The sequence below is a fragment of the Orcinus orca genome, chromosome 20 (assembly GCF_937001465.1).
Source record: "Orcinus orca chromosome 20, mOrcOrc1.1, whole genome shotgun sequence".
NCBI lineage: Eukaryota > Metazoa > Chordata > Mammalia > Artiodactyla > Delphinidae > Orcinus > Orcinus orca.
Genome location: NC_064578.1, coordinates 10,529,387 through 10,547,309, shown reverse-complemented (window position 1 = coordinate 10,547,309; position 17,923 = coordinate 10,529,387). Strand labels below are relative to the sequence as shown.

The window sequence follows — 17,923 nt, the reverse complement described above, 5'->3', positions numbered from 1 at the left end:
TGAAACACATTCAACATTTCGTATTGGACTGAACATATTTTTGGCTCCAAAAGTATTCATTTTAGTTCAATTCATAGTTGCATGGAAAGGCATATGAACTTTATTTAACTTCCTTTAAAGAAGAAGGCCATGGATTACTTGGATGTTGATATATAGCCTAGTTTTGGAAAATGTAATTTATCGCTTATTGTGATTTTCAGTTTTTAAAGTCACTGTGTTCTCTCGATTTTGGAAAGGCATGAGCATGCGATAAAAACCGACCTGAAATTTGATGATGTTCTCCTGAGAGCAATAAAGTACAATTTAAATATTAAAGTCATTAGCCCAAATTCTTTGAAAAGATAAAATAGACATAATACGAGGTTACTGGATTGGATTTTTTAAAATCTCCTAAAATAGTTGCAAGTTTTGAATGAAACCATAACTCCTTTAAAAAATACAAGCAAGGCATGACCAATTAATCATACATGTTTCCCTCTGGAATATTTTCAGACAAGTCACATTCTTAGGACATCAATTGAAGCTTTCATGGAATCTGTAAGTAGAATGTATACATAAAGTAAGACTTTGTAAAAACAACAGCTAAGCGAATGTGACCTTACTGCATTGTGGTGAAACTACAATTTTGTATTTATAGAGATCTTATTATAGTTTTTACCCTATTTATACAGTAGGGAAAATTATTTTATAAAACCGTACATATCCAGTTGAACCTGGGGAAGACTTTACGTTTTTATAATTTTACTAGATCTATCCAATAATTTATCCTTACATTTTGATTGTTTATGTGTTTGCGTTTTTCCCCCGAGGAGGTGTCTGTATCTGCAAGGACAATCCAGCTGTTTTTGTTTGTTTCTTAGTTTGTTTTCTGGCCGTGCCCCACGGCTTGTGGGATCTTAGTTCCCCGACCAGGGATTGAACCCAGGCCTTCGGCAGAGAGAAAGAGGAGTCCTAACCACGCCTGGGAATTCCCTGTAAGAAAATCGATGACGAACCTGACCGATTCTGCAGAACTCCATCACCAATTGAGGCCACCCTTCCATTTCTCAAAAATAGCTCCTAATCGTCAGGAAAATGTTTGGACCTGGTGAACAGTCCAAAGATTTACTTTTAATCAGCACTAAATAATGGAGATGAGTGAGATAAGGAGTTACGCTTCAATTAAGCAAAGCCCAAATAAAAATTCTCAGCTTCAGGCTGGCATAGCGCTCGGTGACAATGTGGCCGTTATCTGGTCAATTTGATCAACACAGACAATGACAGGGGACATTCAGGTTCTAAAGATGAAAGTCAGAAGGAACTCTGCGATTCTGCTTTGCACTTTCCATCACTTCTTGTCTCATTCTTTGTTGTGGTTTTCCCGCAGATAACGTATGTTTAACAGCAAACCTTAAATTACAAACAGAACTGTGAAAACCTACCGGAATGGCTTTGTGATGATGAAAACTGGACAGAGAAACAGCAACAACAAAAAATGGCTGCTTGTAGTTCTGGTTGCCCGAGGCAGAAGCCCTGAGAGACACCCACCTTCCAATCTGGTAACTTTCTAGCCACAGAACTTGGTTTGTGTACATCTGCTTAGAGATGGATCAAAGGCCTCGTGGCAAAACTAATGAAACCATGTTGCTCTAAAACGAATCCCTTGCAAGCTAAATATACCTCTCTAAAGAAATGGAAAAGATGTTTGCTGCTCAAATGCTTGATAGAAAGAAATAAACATATGCACCTAAAAAATTAGGACTGAATAAAAAGTCTCAAAATCCTTAACCAGAAAGTTCAATTCCTATGCCTTAGGCGTAATTACAGGGTGATTTTAGGGCCTTGATTCATTGTTGAGCTCCAAACTACCCTAACAATAGTCCAATTTGATTTGGGGTTCCTAATCTCATCTTCTGAAATAAAAGAAACAACCCAATCAAAAAATGGGCAGATGATCTAAATAGACATTTCTCCAAAGGAGACATACAGATGGCCGAAAAGATGCTCAACATCACGAATTATGGGAGAAATGCAAATCAAAACTACAACGAGGTATCAGCTCGCACTGGTCAGAATGGCCATCATCAAAAAGTCTACAGACAATAAATGCTGGAGGGGGTGTGGAGAACAGGGAACCCTCCTACACTGTTGGTGGGAATGTAGATTGGTGCAGCCACTATGGAGAACAGTATGGAGGTTCCTTAAAAAACTAAAAATAGAACTACCATATGATCCAGCAATCCCACTCCTGGGCATTTATCCAGAGAAAACCATGGTTCGAAAAGATACATGGGCCCCCAATATTCACTGCAGCACTATTTACAACAGCCAAGACATGGAAGCAACCTAAATGTCCATCAACAGAGGAATCGATAAAGAAGATGTGGTACATATACACAATGGAATACTATTCAGCCATAAAAACGAATGAAATAATGCTATTTGCAGCAACATGCATGGACCTAGAGATTATCATACTAAGTGAAATAAGTCACACAGAGAAAGAAAAATGTCATATGATATCACTCATATAGGGAATCTAATTTTTTAAAAATTATACAAATGAACTTATTTATAAAACAATCATGCAGATTTAGAAAACAAACTTACGGTTACCAAAGGCGAAATGTGGCAGGCAGGGATAAATTAGGAGCTTGGCAGTGCTTTGTGTCCACCTTGAGGGGTGGGATAGGGAGGGTGAGAGGGAGATGCAAGAGGGAGGAGATATGGGGATATATGCATATGTATAGCTGATTCACTGTGTTATAAAGCAGAAACTAACACACCATTGTAAAGAAATTATACTCCAATTAAGATGTTAAAAAAATAAATATGTAAACACACACACACACAAATTAGGAGCTTGGGATTAACACACACACACACATTCACACACACACACTACTATATATAAAGTAGATAACCAACAAGGACCTACTGTATAGCACAAGGAACTCTACTCAATACTCTGTAATAACCTATATGGGTAAACAATCTGAAAAAGAATAGATACATGTATATGTATAATTGAATCACTTTGCTGTACACCTGAAACTAACACAACATTGTAAATCAACTATACTCCAATAAAAAAAAAAAAAAGACCTGAGAGGGTTGGAAGAATATTTCCTAAAGACAGCTGCTCTCAATTGTGAAATCTTTGCAGGACCTTCTATCACACAGAGATGACAGGACCTAGTATCTCAAGTTCACAAGATAATGGGAAATTAACTCACGGTCAAGACCTAGGGCCAGGGTTGCAAACTCAAATATCTACTGGGACCAGAAGTTCCTTTTTCGTGAAAGATGTCAAAATCTATATTTTTATAAGAAATCATCTGATATTAAACCTCTGATCCATTTTTTAAAAATTATGAAGATCTGGGAGCTGGATTTGGCCTGTGGTTGCCAGTTTGCTCATCATGGTCTGAGGTTTAGGTTTTTAAAAAATATATCTGTTATATGCTCAGAAGGCAGAAGTATGGTAACAGTTAGAAACGTTATGCGCCAAGCACTCTGTAAGCACTGAAGTTATCTTAAATTCTTATGCTAGCACTGACAGTTAGCTGGTATTGTTTGCCCATTCTTACGAATGTGGACATTAAGTGACACAGAGGTGAAGATACTTGTCCAAGTTACATAGCTAATTACAAGTCTGTACTCTTAACCATACAATGGGTACAACATCTGACTTAGAATCCAAAGTTATGTTTAGTCTATATACAACGGAATATTACTCAGCCATTAAAAAGAATGCCATTTGCAGCAACATGGATGGACCTAGAGACTAACATACTAAATGAAGTAAGTCAGACAGACAAAAACAAATATCATATGATATCACTTATATGGAGAATCTAAAAAAAAAAGATGCAAATAAACTTATTTACAAAACAGATATAGACTCATAGTCTTAGAGAATGAACTCCCGGTTGCCAGGGGGAAGGGTGGGGGGAAGAGATAGATTGGTAGTTTGGGATTGACATGTACACACTGTTATATTTAAAATAGATAACGAACAAAGACGTACTGTATAGCACAGGGAACTCTGCTCAATACTCTGTATTAACCTAAATGGGAAAAGAATTTGAAAAAGAATAGATACATGTATATGTATAACTGAATCATTTTGCTGTACACCTGAAACTAACACAACATTGTTAATCAAATATACTCTAATATAAAATAAAAATTAAAAAAATAAAAAACGCAGTGCTTAAGAATCCGCCTGCCAATGCAAGGGACATGGGTCCTATCCCTGGTCGGGGAAGATCCCACATGTGGTGGAGCAACTAAGCCCGTGCGCCACAACTACTGAGCCTGAGCTCTAGAGCCCACACACCACAACTACTGAGCCCACGCACCACAACTACTGAAGCCTGCACACCCTAGAGCCCGCGCAACACAACTACGGAAGCCCGTGCGCTCTAGGGCCTGCATGCCACAACTACTGAGCCCGTGTGCTGCAACTACTGAAGCCCGTACACCTAGAGCCCATGCTCCACAACAAGAGAAGCCACCACAATGAGAAGCCCGCACACCACAATGAAGAGTAGCCCCTGCTCGCTGCAAATAGAGATAGCCCGCGTGCAGCAACGAAGACCCAACACAGCCAAAAAAAAAAAATGTATTTCATAGCAAAAATTAAAATAAAATAAAATAGGTCCCTTCAAGGGGGAAAAAAGTTATATGTAGGCATACTTTTAAACTATCTTTTTTTAAATTCATCTTCCTTAGTAAATGTTTAAGACTAGTACCTTAAATAATAACAATAATAATAATAGTTGAATTAAGCTTATGTTTCCTTGATTCCAGAAGAGTATAGCAGTATGACTGGACTGAGAGGAGATATCATACTTGTAGATGGAAAAGATTTGGACTCCAACTCAACTCTGCTTTTTTCCTAGCTATGTGAGTTAGGCAAATCTTTTAACATTTCTTCACACTTCCTTGCTTATTTTTCTGGCAAGTCAGTGAGGTAGGTTTTCTATCCCAATTTTGCAAGTGAGAAATTGAAACTCCATGTCACTAACAGGAGTGCCTGGTCACATGAGTCCTCAGTACATGGTGGCCACGACTTCTACACAACCTCAAGCAAATCACGTGCCTCTGAAAGCGCACAATTAGCCCCATTTTACAAACTGGAAAAAGCAAACCCAGAGACGTGATGAGGACCAAAGAAAATGGACCCAGGATAATTGCGTTACAGAGTCATTTGCAGACATGGTGGCTGTTTTTATTATCCTCATCATTACCCACTTATTTTTTTTCTTTTCTCACCTCTAAAGAAATGATAGCTTACAAAAGTAAGGTGGTTTGCTATGACTAAGACTTTCTTGACATCAAGCAAGTGTGCTTTCTGTTACATCACTCTGCATGCCACAACTACTGAGCCCGTGTGCTGCAACTACTGATCTATGTGATGAACAGCCACAATGGATGGTCCCAACAGCAGACACACACAAACTGGAATCATGTAAAGACGATTCCTTATATTCCTCAGCTATCACAACAGCCAAGTGTACCCGTGAAAGGTGGGCATCTGCACGTGAACATCAACACATTCTCTCCAGGACCCGTTGGATCCCTGCCCGCTTCCCCCAGATGGAGCTGCTGTCTTTTCCCCTTTGCACATTGAGATTTAGCCTATTAGGAAGCAAATGTGAACTAGGATTTTTGTAAGCTAGCTCAAATCGGGGTCATCACTACAAATTCCGCAAGAGGCACTGAGAACTGAATAAAGAGAAGGGGCTTACTTCAAAGACCAGGGTCTCATTGGTGGGTCCCAGCGCGGACAGGCGTTCTGGGTGGTTGAAGGTGCGCTGGTACTCAAACACCGTCCCCGCGAAGGCGAACTCCCCTGGCCAGTCGATGCTCCAGCCCCCCGTGAGGTAATACTTGTGACTGAGGCTTCGGACGGCGAGGTAACTGGAGGATATCTGAAGCTCCTGGACCTCGATGCTGCGGGCGCCCGGTGGGACGGTGACAACCGGATAATATTCTAAGTGGAAAAGAACAGAGTATTTCTGACATCCACGTCGTGCACTGGAGATGGGCTCAGAGACAGGTAGTGGCCAGTTTTACAGAGTGGGGAGTTCGATCATCAGCTGACATTCCTTTCTACTCTTATGAAGTGAAAACACTCAGTTATTTCATTTTCCAAGTGGTAGGAACACCAGAGAGAGAAAATGGGTGACCTTTTCCCAAGCACATGTGTGTGGACAGGAAACACTCTTCCCTTTTCCAGAACCACAAAGGCCATGCAACTCAAGGATGCTTTTTATTTTTAATCTACCTGGAAAAAACTTGGAGCCACCTATTCTCAACAGTGATGTGCAGAAGACAGGGCTCAAAGTTCAATTCTACTCAAGATAGAGAATTGCTTCAAATATTCATCTAACATTGTAAGTGTGGACCATCTAAGTTCCATAATACATTCTTTGTTTAACAAATGCACGTGGGGCATATGGCAGCCTGGTCAGAATATTGAAATTGCTAAGCAGAAAGGCGTTTGTTGAACACCCCTCTGGGATTTTTTTTTTTTTTTCTCGGTACGCGGGCCTCTCACTGCTGTGGCCTCTCCCGTTGCGGAGCACAGGCTCCGGACGTGCGGGCTCAGCGGCCATGGCTCACGGGCCCAGCCGCTCCGTGGCATGTGGGATCTTCCCGGACTGGGGCACGAACCCGTGTCCCCTGCATTGGCAGGCGGACTCTCAACCACTGCGCCACCAGGGAAGCCCTGGGATGTATGTATTGATGAAACTACTCACACGAAAAACCCACCAATTCTCCCTTGCTCTTGCATAAGCACTAAAAGCCATCATCTACTGTGTGTCAGGTGAGTTAGTAAAAGGCTCAAGCGTACTTAGCATGACTTAAGTTTGCTCAGCAGCAAAGGGTGTGTCCCACCAATGACGGCACTGAATTTGCAGCATCACTTACCATTCGCTTTGTGCTGGTTGAGGTACAGGCCTTTATAAATCTTGCAAGTTGAATTGTCACCTTTGCAAACACCACAGGCATCTGAAACTGCTTTAGAGCCAAGTTCATGATCGCATCCCACTGGCTGTAACCAAAAAAAAAAAAAAAAAAAAAAAAAGGGAGAAAAGTCAAAGACTATAGAAGCCAGTAGCTTAGAATAACCAAGAGGTACATGGTTTTCCATATTTACTGAACATTAGGAAGGTAGGGCAGCTTTATGGTTAAAAGCAGAGTCTCAAGTTTGACCAGGCATTCAAATCCTTCCTCTGTCATGACTGGATGTAAGATTAGGTAAGTTACATAACTTACAGACATCTGTAAAACTGGAATGAAACGTCACCACTGCTACTAATGGGAGGGGAATTTATTCAGGCCAGCTCTACCAGTGAAACATAAAAATGCTGGGACACCACCCCCTTCCCCACCACGAACACACACACAACCCTTAAAAGATCACAGAGCTCACAATCCAATTAAGACCAAAGAGAAAGTGGATACCGGAAGGAAAAGAAAAACTAATCCGAAATAAACAGAGTGCTCTTTCCAAACGCACTTATGAGGTTCTAATCACAGAGTGAAAATACTTAGTGAACACGAAAGAAAAGTCTACTACTATTATTTACATTCTAATTGAATTTTGACAACTACTGTGTAAAGTAGGATATATCATCATCTCCATATGTGGAAAGAGTGAAAAGGCAACTCAAAACACTGGACGGGGGTCACGCAGAAATTAAGAGGGAATTTGGAGATAAAACTCACATCCAACTGGAAAATGTTACCCTCTTCCCCCCTACACCACCTGCTTTTATCCAGACCCAAGAATCTCTTGGAACACTTCTCACGCTATGCATTTGACAGGAGGCAACACAAGCATGACCATACACCCCAAAGCAAAGATGTTCTCTTACTTCACAAATCCCATCAATGCAAACATCATTTTTGTGTGGGGAGCAAGGAGTTCCGTCTTTCACCTTGCTGGACATGGCAAAAAAGAATTCAAAGTTCTCAGCCTTGCAGTACAGCTTACATCGATCTTCCTCTAGAAGCAAAGAGACCAAAAGAGGTCATGGTCAAGAGGAAATCATAGAAAAATGACACGAGTACCAAAAAGATGAGTTAAATTTAATTAGAAAGCTATTATGATCAAGATGGAAGATGTCACACACGGTTTTCTGGCGGGGTGTGTGTGCAAGGGCGTGCCCGAGGGCAGATGTGTGTGGCTTTTAAAAACATGAGTTCCTTTTAGTAGTCCATATAAAGTCTGCTTTAACATTGATACATGAGAATTTTATTTCTCTAATCCTGAGTAAGAGCCATAATACACGTGGTTGGTGGGTTGTGTCACTACCCTCCTTGGATAGTAGATATTTAAGGTTTTACAGGCCCTGAGGTCAGCCATTGACAATACGTAAATGAAGGACTATTGCTGTGTCCCAATAAAACGTTATTTTTAAAAAACAGGCCAGATTTGGCCCACAGGTCATAGTCTGCTGGCTGTGATTTAGGACACGGATTATTTTACGTATTTATTCAGTCTCTTAAGAGGGAAAATTCTAGGCACTTTGGAAAAAAGGCATATGGTCAATAATGTTTATAAAACATATAGAAAAGAATCATATCATGAAAAGGAGGAGGAAGCAAACAAACTAAACATTCAGGCTAAAAAAATGTAATTTTTATTGATCATTAAGTCCCTGAGAAGTTTCTGGTATCACAGGCAAAAACAAAGAAGTATTATCTCTATAGAGCACTTGTTATCAGAAAGGAGTTGTGCCTATTTCTCCAACAGAAAGAGTTCTTTTTTGACCAGGAATTCCAGATGACGTTTCTCCCATGAGACCTGATGTGCAACTGTGTGATATCCCTGATAACAGTTTTACAACAAACGTGTAAACAGTTTGCAAACGGTTGTGCTTCACAAAATCTCTCAATAAAAGACAAAGTCAAAAATATGAAGGCAGTGGAATTATTATGGTCCAAACATGCAGCCATGTGGATGGATTCCATTTTTTTTCTCACCTAGGAATTCTTTCTAATAGAAGTTTTATCTCACGCCTCCTACCCTGTGCATATGAGATTAGGAAGCTGGAAGACATGTTACCCTCTTTTTTCTCCCTCATTCCCAGGAATTAACAAGTTCTAGAAAGTTCAGTTTTTCCAGTACAGGTTCCTGGGAAAGTTTAGGAACTAGTCTATTAGAAAGAAACAAAGAAGCTGGGGCAGGGGATAAATTAGGAGTTTGGGATTAACAGATACACACTACTATATATAAACAGATAAACAACAAGGTCCTACTCCATAGCACAGGGAACTATACTCAATATCTTGTAATAACCTGTAATGGAAAAGAATCTGAAAAAATATATATACACATACATATATATATATATATATATACACACACACACCAACTGAATCACTTTCCTGTACACCTGAAACTAACACAACATTGTAAATCAACTATACTTCAATTAAAAAAAAGAAACAAGGGGCTTCCCTGGTGGCGCAGTGGTTGAGAGTCCGCCTGCCTATGCAGGGGACACGGGTTCGTGCCCCGGTCCGGGAAGATCCCACATGCCACGGAGCGGCTGGGCCCGTGAGCCATGGCCGCTGAGCCTGCGCGTCCGGAGCCTGTGCTCCGCAACGGGAGAGGCCACAACAGTGAGAGGCCCGCGTACCGCAAAAAAAAAAAAAGAAAAGAAAAGAAAAAAAGAAACAAGAAGAAGGAAACTCATCACTGGAAGACAAAGACTGTCTACATTTATGAATAAATTCTTTCCCAAACTGCATGAATGGCACAGACCTTCAAATCATGGTCAGTCTTTTCGATTTTAAATAAGTATCAAAAGGAGAAGAGGGAAGGATGAGAAGGCCTTAACTTTTTTGTCTCCCACTCTAGGATGTGTGACCCTAAGTGTCTGTTTTTTATTCTTTATTTTTATTTTTTGGCCAAGCGGCATGTGGGATCTTAGTTCCCTGACCAGGGATAGAACCCATGCCCCCTGCAGTGGAAGCGCAGAGTCTAAACCACTGGATCGCCAGGGAAGTTCCTGGGGTCTCTGTTTTATTCAATGTACTCGCCTCTGTATCTAGCAGAGTGTCTCCCAGGCAGTAAGTACTCAGTCAACATCTGTTGAGTGAATGAATGAAATGCCAGGCTCCCTACCTGGTAAAAACTGCAATAATATTAGTGAAAGAAATTTGAAATCAAAAACCATTTTATAAGTCACAAAGTTTACCTGCTTCACTTTCTCTTTATGTATTCAACCCACAACTTATCTAAAGGATGATAACAACAGATTCTGTGCACACTATATTTAAAGGAAGATGTGGGAAAGACCAAGGATTATCCAAGAAGACAAAGCAAAGGAAGGACAAGAGAGTCTTGGATAAGGAACCATAGATGAGAAACATGGAATTAGGGGCAAATACAGCCAAGAGAAAATAAGTCTTCAAGTGTCAGAACTGAGAGCAACTGCAGCTATCCTAAATGTTCGTGGGAACCTGCTGCATGGTACCCTTCCTAGGTAATTTCTTAGTTCCTGATAGAATGTCTCCAGTGATAGAGCATTTACTGCTCAGGATGGGACACACTTCCATTAAGGACAGTTGATATTTATTTATTCATTTGTTCCAAAAGTTATAAATATGTTCCAAGTGCTGTTCTTAGATGAGAGAGATACAAGCATACTCAAAACGGACAAAGGCTTCAACCCTGGGGAACCTAATAATTCTTGTGGGGAGAAAGATAATGAATAAATGCCAATATAATATCAATTCTCGCACCAAGAGCAATGCAGAATAAAGCAGGCAAAGGATTCAGAAAATGACAGGAAGGAAGGTCTCTCTGAGGACACGGCCATAGGAACCATAGGAATTTCTGAGCACGTGAATTAATTCTGTTTTCAGAAGCAATTTCCAATAAATTGAAATCTCCCTCTGTTCAATCTCTCTGAATTTTTGAAGGGAACTAGTTTCTCTCCTACAGTCAACATCTGTCAGTCCCTCACTGCTTTCTCCTAAGACACAGATTTCAGAATTTTAATGTCAGTCCCAATTTGTGGTTTTAGACAAGCAGCTTTTGGACCCAGAACTACATTCACACTCCTGCAACGGCTGGGCTGGTGTTAAGCAAAGCTGAGTACCACCCCCTTTGATTTGGAGATGTTACTTGTCATAACGATGTCTCTGATTACATTAGCTTCTTTTTGGTCTCTGATCATATAGGTTCATTCTGAGCTTTCGCACAGAAGCAGCCCTCCATCTTATTTCCCATGAATTATCATTAAATTTGGTCTCTTCCCATCCTGCATATGTACAACTGCGATTCACGTTAATCCCTTTTCCAAAGGAAGAGTGGATGAGTTTTGATAAAGCAAGTGAATGGAAAAAATGAAAAGGAAACAACCAAAATGGTGACAGCGTATTCTGCACAGGTAACACAAAGTACGTTAAATTTGGTACTTGTACTTTGTACACATGGTAACTAAAATAAATTCTGATGCTCAGCTAAGATCAAATCAACATAAAAGGTCAAATACAAGCCATTACTTTAAGGTATAATAAGTACCAAGAACTTAATATAGAGACATTTTTTATTCATGATGCGTGTGTGTGTGTGTGTGTGTGCGTGTGCGTGTGTGTGTACACTCTGCAAACAGGCCTTTCCATGCTTGTAATCATCTACCACCTCAGGTACCGAGTGTGGTGTCTCTATGGGGCATATATGGTTTCATGAGTTTTTGGTCTGGACAATTCATACCAATTTCAATTAACATCCCTGGGAGACTTAATCGCTGAAATGTCAAAGGTAAGTTTAGAAACGTAAGTACATTCCAAACACATGAACTCTTTGACTTATACATGTGGGAGGAAAGGGGTGTCTTGTGGAAAAAAAAAAAAGTGTGGAAAAATAAACAAAACCTAAAGAAGTGAATGAAAAACTGGGCCAGGACGGGTCTGGGGAATGAAAGGTAAACATGGAAATTTTTTTACACAGGCAGCAATTTCTTCTGTGCTGTTCATTCACGTTACTGTTCACGTAGAGACATACTTGTTTGAGGTTCGTAGAGACCAAATTACCTTCCACTTTCGTATAGGGTTTCCACTGGTAGAACCATCCACGGAAAGGTTTGCTGTTATATTCTGCACACTGCTGGGCTCGAAAATCCAAGCTATTTTCATTACAAGGGTTAATATTGCACAGCTGATATACACGGCTAGAGCCATGACAGAACTTGCCACCATACTGAGGCCTAAAAAGAAAATTAAAGATCTTCAACACTAGCAATCAAAAGGCTATTAGTCACAGGCAATAATATAAGGAGGGACAGTCAAGATGATCATGGTCACAGTGTATGCAGTCCATACAGTCCATTACAAAAATGGAAATATGTAGTCTACTACCCTTATGTCCCAACCCTTCTTATACCCATGGCAGACATAACTAATCAATCAAGGATTTTTCTTTTTCTTTGCTTTCTTTTCTCAGCATAGCCCTTGGGCAGCCACTACCACTGCTCATCAATTTCCATGTTAGACCAAACTTACTTGCCACCTCTGAGCCAATTTTTACATTCTGGCGATTTCCATAAAGACTGATGAAGGCATATTCTTGACACTCATCCTATCACCTCATGCGTTAGGGAAATCTGTAAACACACCTAAATGTTCTTGTTAATGTAGATGTGTGCTTGTGTGCTACACATGCAAACACACACGCCCCATTTGTTGGCATCAAAGCTCTTCCAACGCAGACCCAACTCCTCCCCAGCTTGTCTGCCATCTCTGACCACTCCCATAATCTTCCTACAGCTTGCCATGCACCTGCTGTGATGTAGAACAGCGGTCCCCTACCTTTTTGGCACCAGGCACCAGTTTCGTGGAAGACAATTCTTCCAGGAACCGGGGTGGGGGGCGGAAGGCAGGGGATGGTTCAGGAGGCAATGCGAGCCATGGGGAGCGGCAGAAGAAGCTTCATTCCCTCACCCGCCACTCACCTCCTGCTGCGCGGCCCGATTCCTAACAGGCCGTGGACCGGTACCAGTCCGCAGCCCGGGGGCTGGGGACCCCTGACGTAGAAGGTCAGTCAGGACACTGAGGATATTACATGCCATATTTTCCAATCCAGCTTTGTCAGTCACTGAGCTGATAGCTTGATGACTGTCAGACTCACGTGTGCTTTATTCTAATTGATTCTAAATGCTGGGGGAAAAAACATGTCCTTGTTTTCATCTGCATCATCACTTTTTAACGTTGTAGGTGGCCTGCTCCTTTCCTGCCAAGCACAATGGGAAATGGATTTCCAGAGTAGGGAATCCCATTAGAACATAAATAATTGTGATCTAATGGCAAGCTCTTTAAGATCTCGCTAGGCAGACTGCAAAAACCAGAAAGCAAAATAAAAAGGAGCGTCAGCCACACTGAAAGTTACCAGGGACACCTTACCCAGCTGACTCCTGGCACAAAGCAATTGCTTCTTTTCATTCCCACTTTTTTTTGTAGCTTTCTCCTAAGGCTAGACACCAACTACAGATCACCTCGTACAAAAGCTCAGGGCAAACATGTAACATGAAAGAAGGCTCCAAGTTAATAAATTTCTGTGATTAAAATTCCTTGTCTCTTTAGGAAGCACAGGAATGCTATAAAACTCCCCTGGATTTGCTTCGGCACATTTTATCAAATTCTCCTATGCTAAAATGGATTCAACAGAAACGGGAAGTGTCACACCGCCAGAATGAGATTTTTCAGCTATTTCAAAACATTCTGGAACAACTACTAAAACATTCAGCAGTCACTGTGCGAGATTAAATCCCTGAAGACTTCTTAAATCATTATCCGAAAAGCGTTTCGAAAAACCTTAAAGTGCCACATGAGAGCCTTACTCTATTCCCGGTCATCTTCATGAGTCATAATTAAAATTTTCTCAGCGTAAGTCTTTCTTGTCGGAGAGTTTACAAATAAGCTTCATTTAGACTACTCAAATTCAATAAAGTGAAAGAGGACCACGTGTGACTGCTTCAACTCAGACACTGTAACATGGGAAAGACCTCAAAACTCATAGAGCCATCCCCTCATTTTATAGATGAAGTGGAAAACGGCTAATAGAGCTTCCAAAATGTGCTCAGTGAAGGTCACATGTCTAGAAAGAGACAGAACAGAGCTCAACCTCATCCCTTTGCGCTCTCCCGGATGCCGGTCCTGCCCTGCCAGGCATGCATTTAACTGAGTTAGGCTACAGGGGCGGGGCATGAGAGGACCGAGAGGGAGACAGTGATGTCCAATGGTTAGGGAACTGGCCTTGGACAGTGAAGCAGACCTGAATCGAAACAGTCTCTGCCCTTTCCCAGCTTAACTTTAGGCAATTTTAGCTAACCACCTAAATCTGTAAAATGAGGACAGCTGTGATGATTACCTGAGAGAACGTTGGTAAAGAATTTCGGGCAGAGTCTACAGCCCAGCTAGCACAAATAAACTGTAACTATTTTAAAGTGCTTGCTACTCTTAATGACTGGCAAAAATTTGGACTTTGCCATCAAATCCTCAATTACAGATACATTTTTTTCTGCAGCTTTGAACATGAGTATTAGGATAAATTAACAGAAAATTCTACCATGATGGCCCTTGGTACAATGAGTTCTTTATCATTAAAAACAAAAAACAAAAAAACCAGAAAACAAATATCTAGGCACCCGATTTTTTCTTTGTATTAAGCTACTATAAAGTATACCCATATTTGCTTCTGCATAATTTACCAAGTCCTGACTACAAATGGTTATTGTTGGCTGAGTGGCTGAACACTAATATCAGTTGGGAAGCTCTGTTTAAAAAAAAAAAATATATATATATATAACACATACATATACACATATATATTTATATGTACATATATTTACATATATATGATTTACATACACACACGGACACATATACATAAATGATATTCCTGGGCCCTCTGCAGGCTTTCTCAATAAAAATACATGATGAGGGATATCAAGAAATCAGTGCTTTTTAAAGCACACTTGATGATTCTGATAATCAGCTGAGCCCAGAATTTACTGGTTGAAAAATGGGCCAGAGATATGATTCAACAATTCTCCTGGCACTGTGACTCCAGTGGCATGACATTCTTTCTCAAATCGACTCACGTTTTAGGAGAGTTCTAGAATGCCTTAGCAAGCTTACTTATCTCTATTTGAATTTTCACTATTAATTTTCTTGAACAGAGTGTATAGGCATTTCACGAGGCTCTCTTCCAGGGACCCAGAAAAAATGTTCGCTGTAAGGATTAAGAAAGTGGGATCTTGGTCTGACTCTCCCATGTCCAGCTTGGTGACCCAGCAAGAGCTGCTCCTCTGAATGGGACCCTCTGTCTCCCCTGGTTACCCATTTGCAAAATAACTAGAGGAAACAACAGGCTTCAACTCGCGTATCTGTTCTAACCTGATTGGGAGCAAACGCCTGGAGAAGTCTTTTGAGAAGGCACAGTGGGGAGGCTTTGATCAATTAATAAGGTCTGTCACAGACACGGACGAAGAAGAAGGACCACGTTCGCCAGAGACTGGCCATTCCAGAACCAGAAAACCTTTCAATTCTTTTGAAGCTGAAAAGTTGGATAAATCCATGACCCAACCAGAAATAATTCATTTTTTATGAAACAAACTATGTTCTGAGAAAACCATCATTACTGTGCAATGAAATGCTCACACTGCTTTTCACGTGAAAAAATGAAACGGTTAAGCTGATCTGAACAGACCAAGTGTTTAAACTGAAGCAAGCGAGAAATAAGTAACTTGAAAGAGGGAGGAAAAAACAGCTTTACGACAACAATGTGAAATAAGAATGGAGAACGGATTCAATTGTCGTGAAGCAGCCGATCATTTACTTGTTTTAGTTGTGACTTCGTGCATAATTAAAGAGAATCTTGATTAGCCTTAATCTTGTTTAAAATGATAAAACTGCACCCAGTAGAACTACTCGAGTGATTAATTCTTTTATAGGCATCTCTAAAGTTACAGTATGCTATTTCCACGAACAAGGCCCTATTATAATGAGTGTTCCCAATCCCACAGATATGAGAGAGGTTTTAATTTAAATCTCAGGGGCGTCATTCATGCACTTCACCGGCAGAGTTATTAAATTAGGTAATCTCTTTCTTTCTTGGGAAAGTAGCGAGATTGTAAAATGTTGCGATGTATGAAAACCAGATTCGTGAAATGTGCTGCAAAAATGAAAAGTAATACAATGACTTTAACAATTCTATCCAAGACACGGGCTACATTCAAAGGATGAGGAGGGTGTTTTTAATAATCTGGTATAAACTGCAAATGTATCACAAGCCTCCCTACCATTAGACCTAGTTATTGGGTCAGATTAGAGCAGAGCATCTCAACTGGGAATGACTTTGCCCCCTACAGGATGCTTGGCCAAGTCTGGAGATATTTTCATTGCCATAACTTGGAGGTTGGGGGGAGGGGGACTCATCCTACTGGCATCGAGTGGGTAGAGGTCAGGATTGCTACTAAACACCCTGCCACATACAGGACAAACCCCCAAAACAAAAAATTTTCAGCCTAAAATGTTAAAGAGTGCCAAAGCTGAGTGATCCTAGATCAGCCTGAGATACTGCAAGCACCTAACAAGCCATGCTCAAAGCATCTCCAAACCCTCCCTTACATTTTGGAACAAACTGGCCTCTTGATCCAGCTCAGATGAAGTACGATCTGTCTTTTCAAAAATTTCCTTTTGCTCTAATTTCATTATTTATTTAAATTTGCAATCCACCAAACATTTATGCAATGCTTGCCATGTACCAGGCAATTTTGAAAAGCCCTTTACAAGTACCAGCTCAGTTGAGGTAGGTCCCATCATTATCCCCTTTTTACAAATGAGGGACCCAGAGCAGGGAGAGTTAGCCATCCAAGGCCGCCTAGCAAGGAAGGGGTGGACAGGAGGCCCGCTTAGGTTCCTGGGCTTGAGAGTCTCTGTTCTCAACCTCCATGCTGTGTCACCAACCGAATCGTGTGGTCAAATTAAATCCACTAGTTTTTCAGGGTCCCATCAGTTTCTTCTCACCCCCATAGCCTTCTCCAAAGTCCAATTTCATCAGGAAGGCCTCTGCTCGCTGCTTCTGAGCACTGACCCTCTGTTACCCGTGTTCCTGCCGAGTTTAGGATGAGGATGATGAAAACCACATGGGCCCCAGAACCTTCTGCCGAATGCCCACTGGATGCTCCCCAGCGTGCCGGGAATTCTACAGACACAATCTCTAATCCCCCCAAACCATGTGAGGTGGGCGCTGTCATCTCCATTTTATACATAAATCCAACCTCCAAGTTCAAGCGATCTTCCCAAAGCCACACAATTAATAAGTGACAGACCCAGGATGTGGAGTCATATCTTTCCATCTCCAAGTTCTGAGCTCTTTCGACATCAGCACTCCAGTCAGGAAATGTACATCTCACACTTGTTTCACAGGGGAATTAGAGCAGATAAAAGTAACCTAAAACCACCTTCATCTCACAGAGCACAGAGGGCAGCTCAGACTCCCAGCACCACCAGATCAGATGGTGCTCGCAAGCCAATCTCAACCCAGGGAGGTTTTGATCAGTCCTCCCAGCATTTGATCTTTCTAAAGAAAATTGAGTTTGTTGTCAATATTTTAAAAATTGGGAAATTTCACACAACAGTGTTTCGGATTTCTGGTTTCTCTCGAAAAGTCAGGCTGATCTGTCAACACATGTTGATGTACATTCCTGTAAGGCAAAAATCAGCATACTTTCTCCAGTTCATCAGTTTGCAACACACACACACATACACACACAGAGTCTACCAGCCAAGCTTCTCTGTTCTACAATATCCCAGGCATGCAGCTGTAATTTAGATGCAGAAAGTAATTCACACCATTACTGGAGTCCGTGACAGCAGACTCACACAGAGAATAACTCCTTTGCTGTTTTGA

General features: G+C 41.0%; 1 protein-coding gene across 1 annotated transcript in view; it reads right to left on the bottom strand.

Moving 5' to 3' along the window:
• Positions 1 to 17,923, bottom strand: part of ADAMTS18 (ADAM metallopeptidase with thrombospondin type 1 motif 18) — a 157,645-nt gene that overhangs the window by 40,189 nt on the left and 99,533 nt on the right. Inside the window, exons 12-15 of the mRNA XM_033406432.2 lie at positions 12,046 to 12,218; positions 7,872 to 8,002; positions 6,922 to 7,045; positions 5,736 to 5,980 (exon numbers count right to left, since the gene is read on the bottom strand). Of these exons, the coding sequence (XP_033262323.1) occupies positions 5,736 to 5,980; positions 6,922 to 7,045; positions 7,872 to 8,002; positions 12,046 to 12,218 (673 nt within the window). The remainder of the gene's footprint in view (positions 1 to 5,735; positions 5,981 to 6,921; positions 7,046 to 7,871; positions 8,003 to 12,045; positions 12,219 to 17,923) is intronic.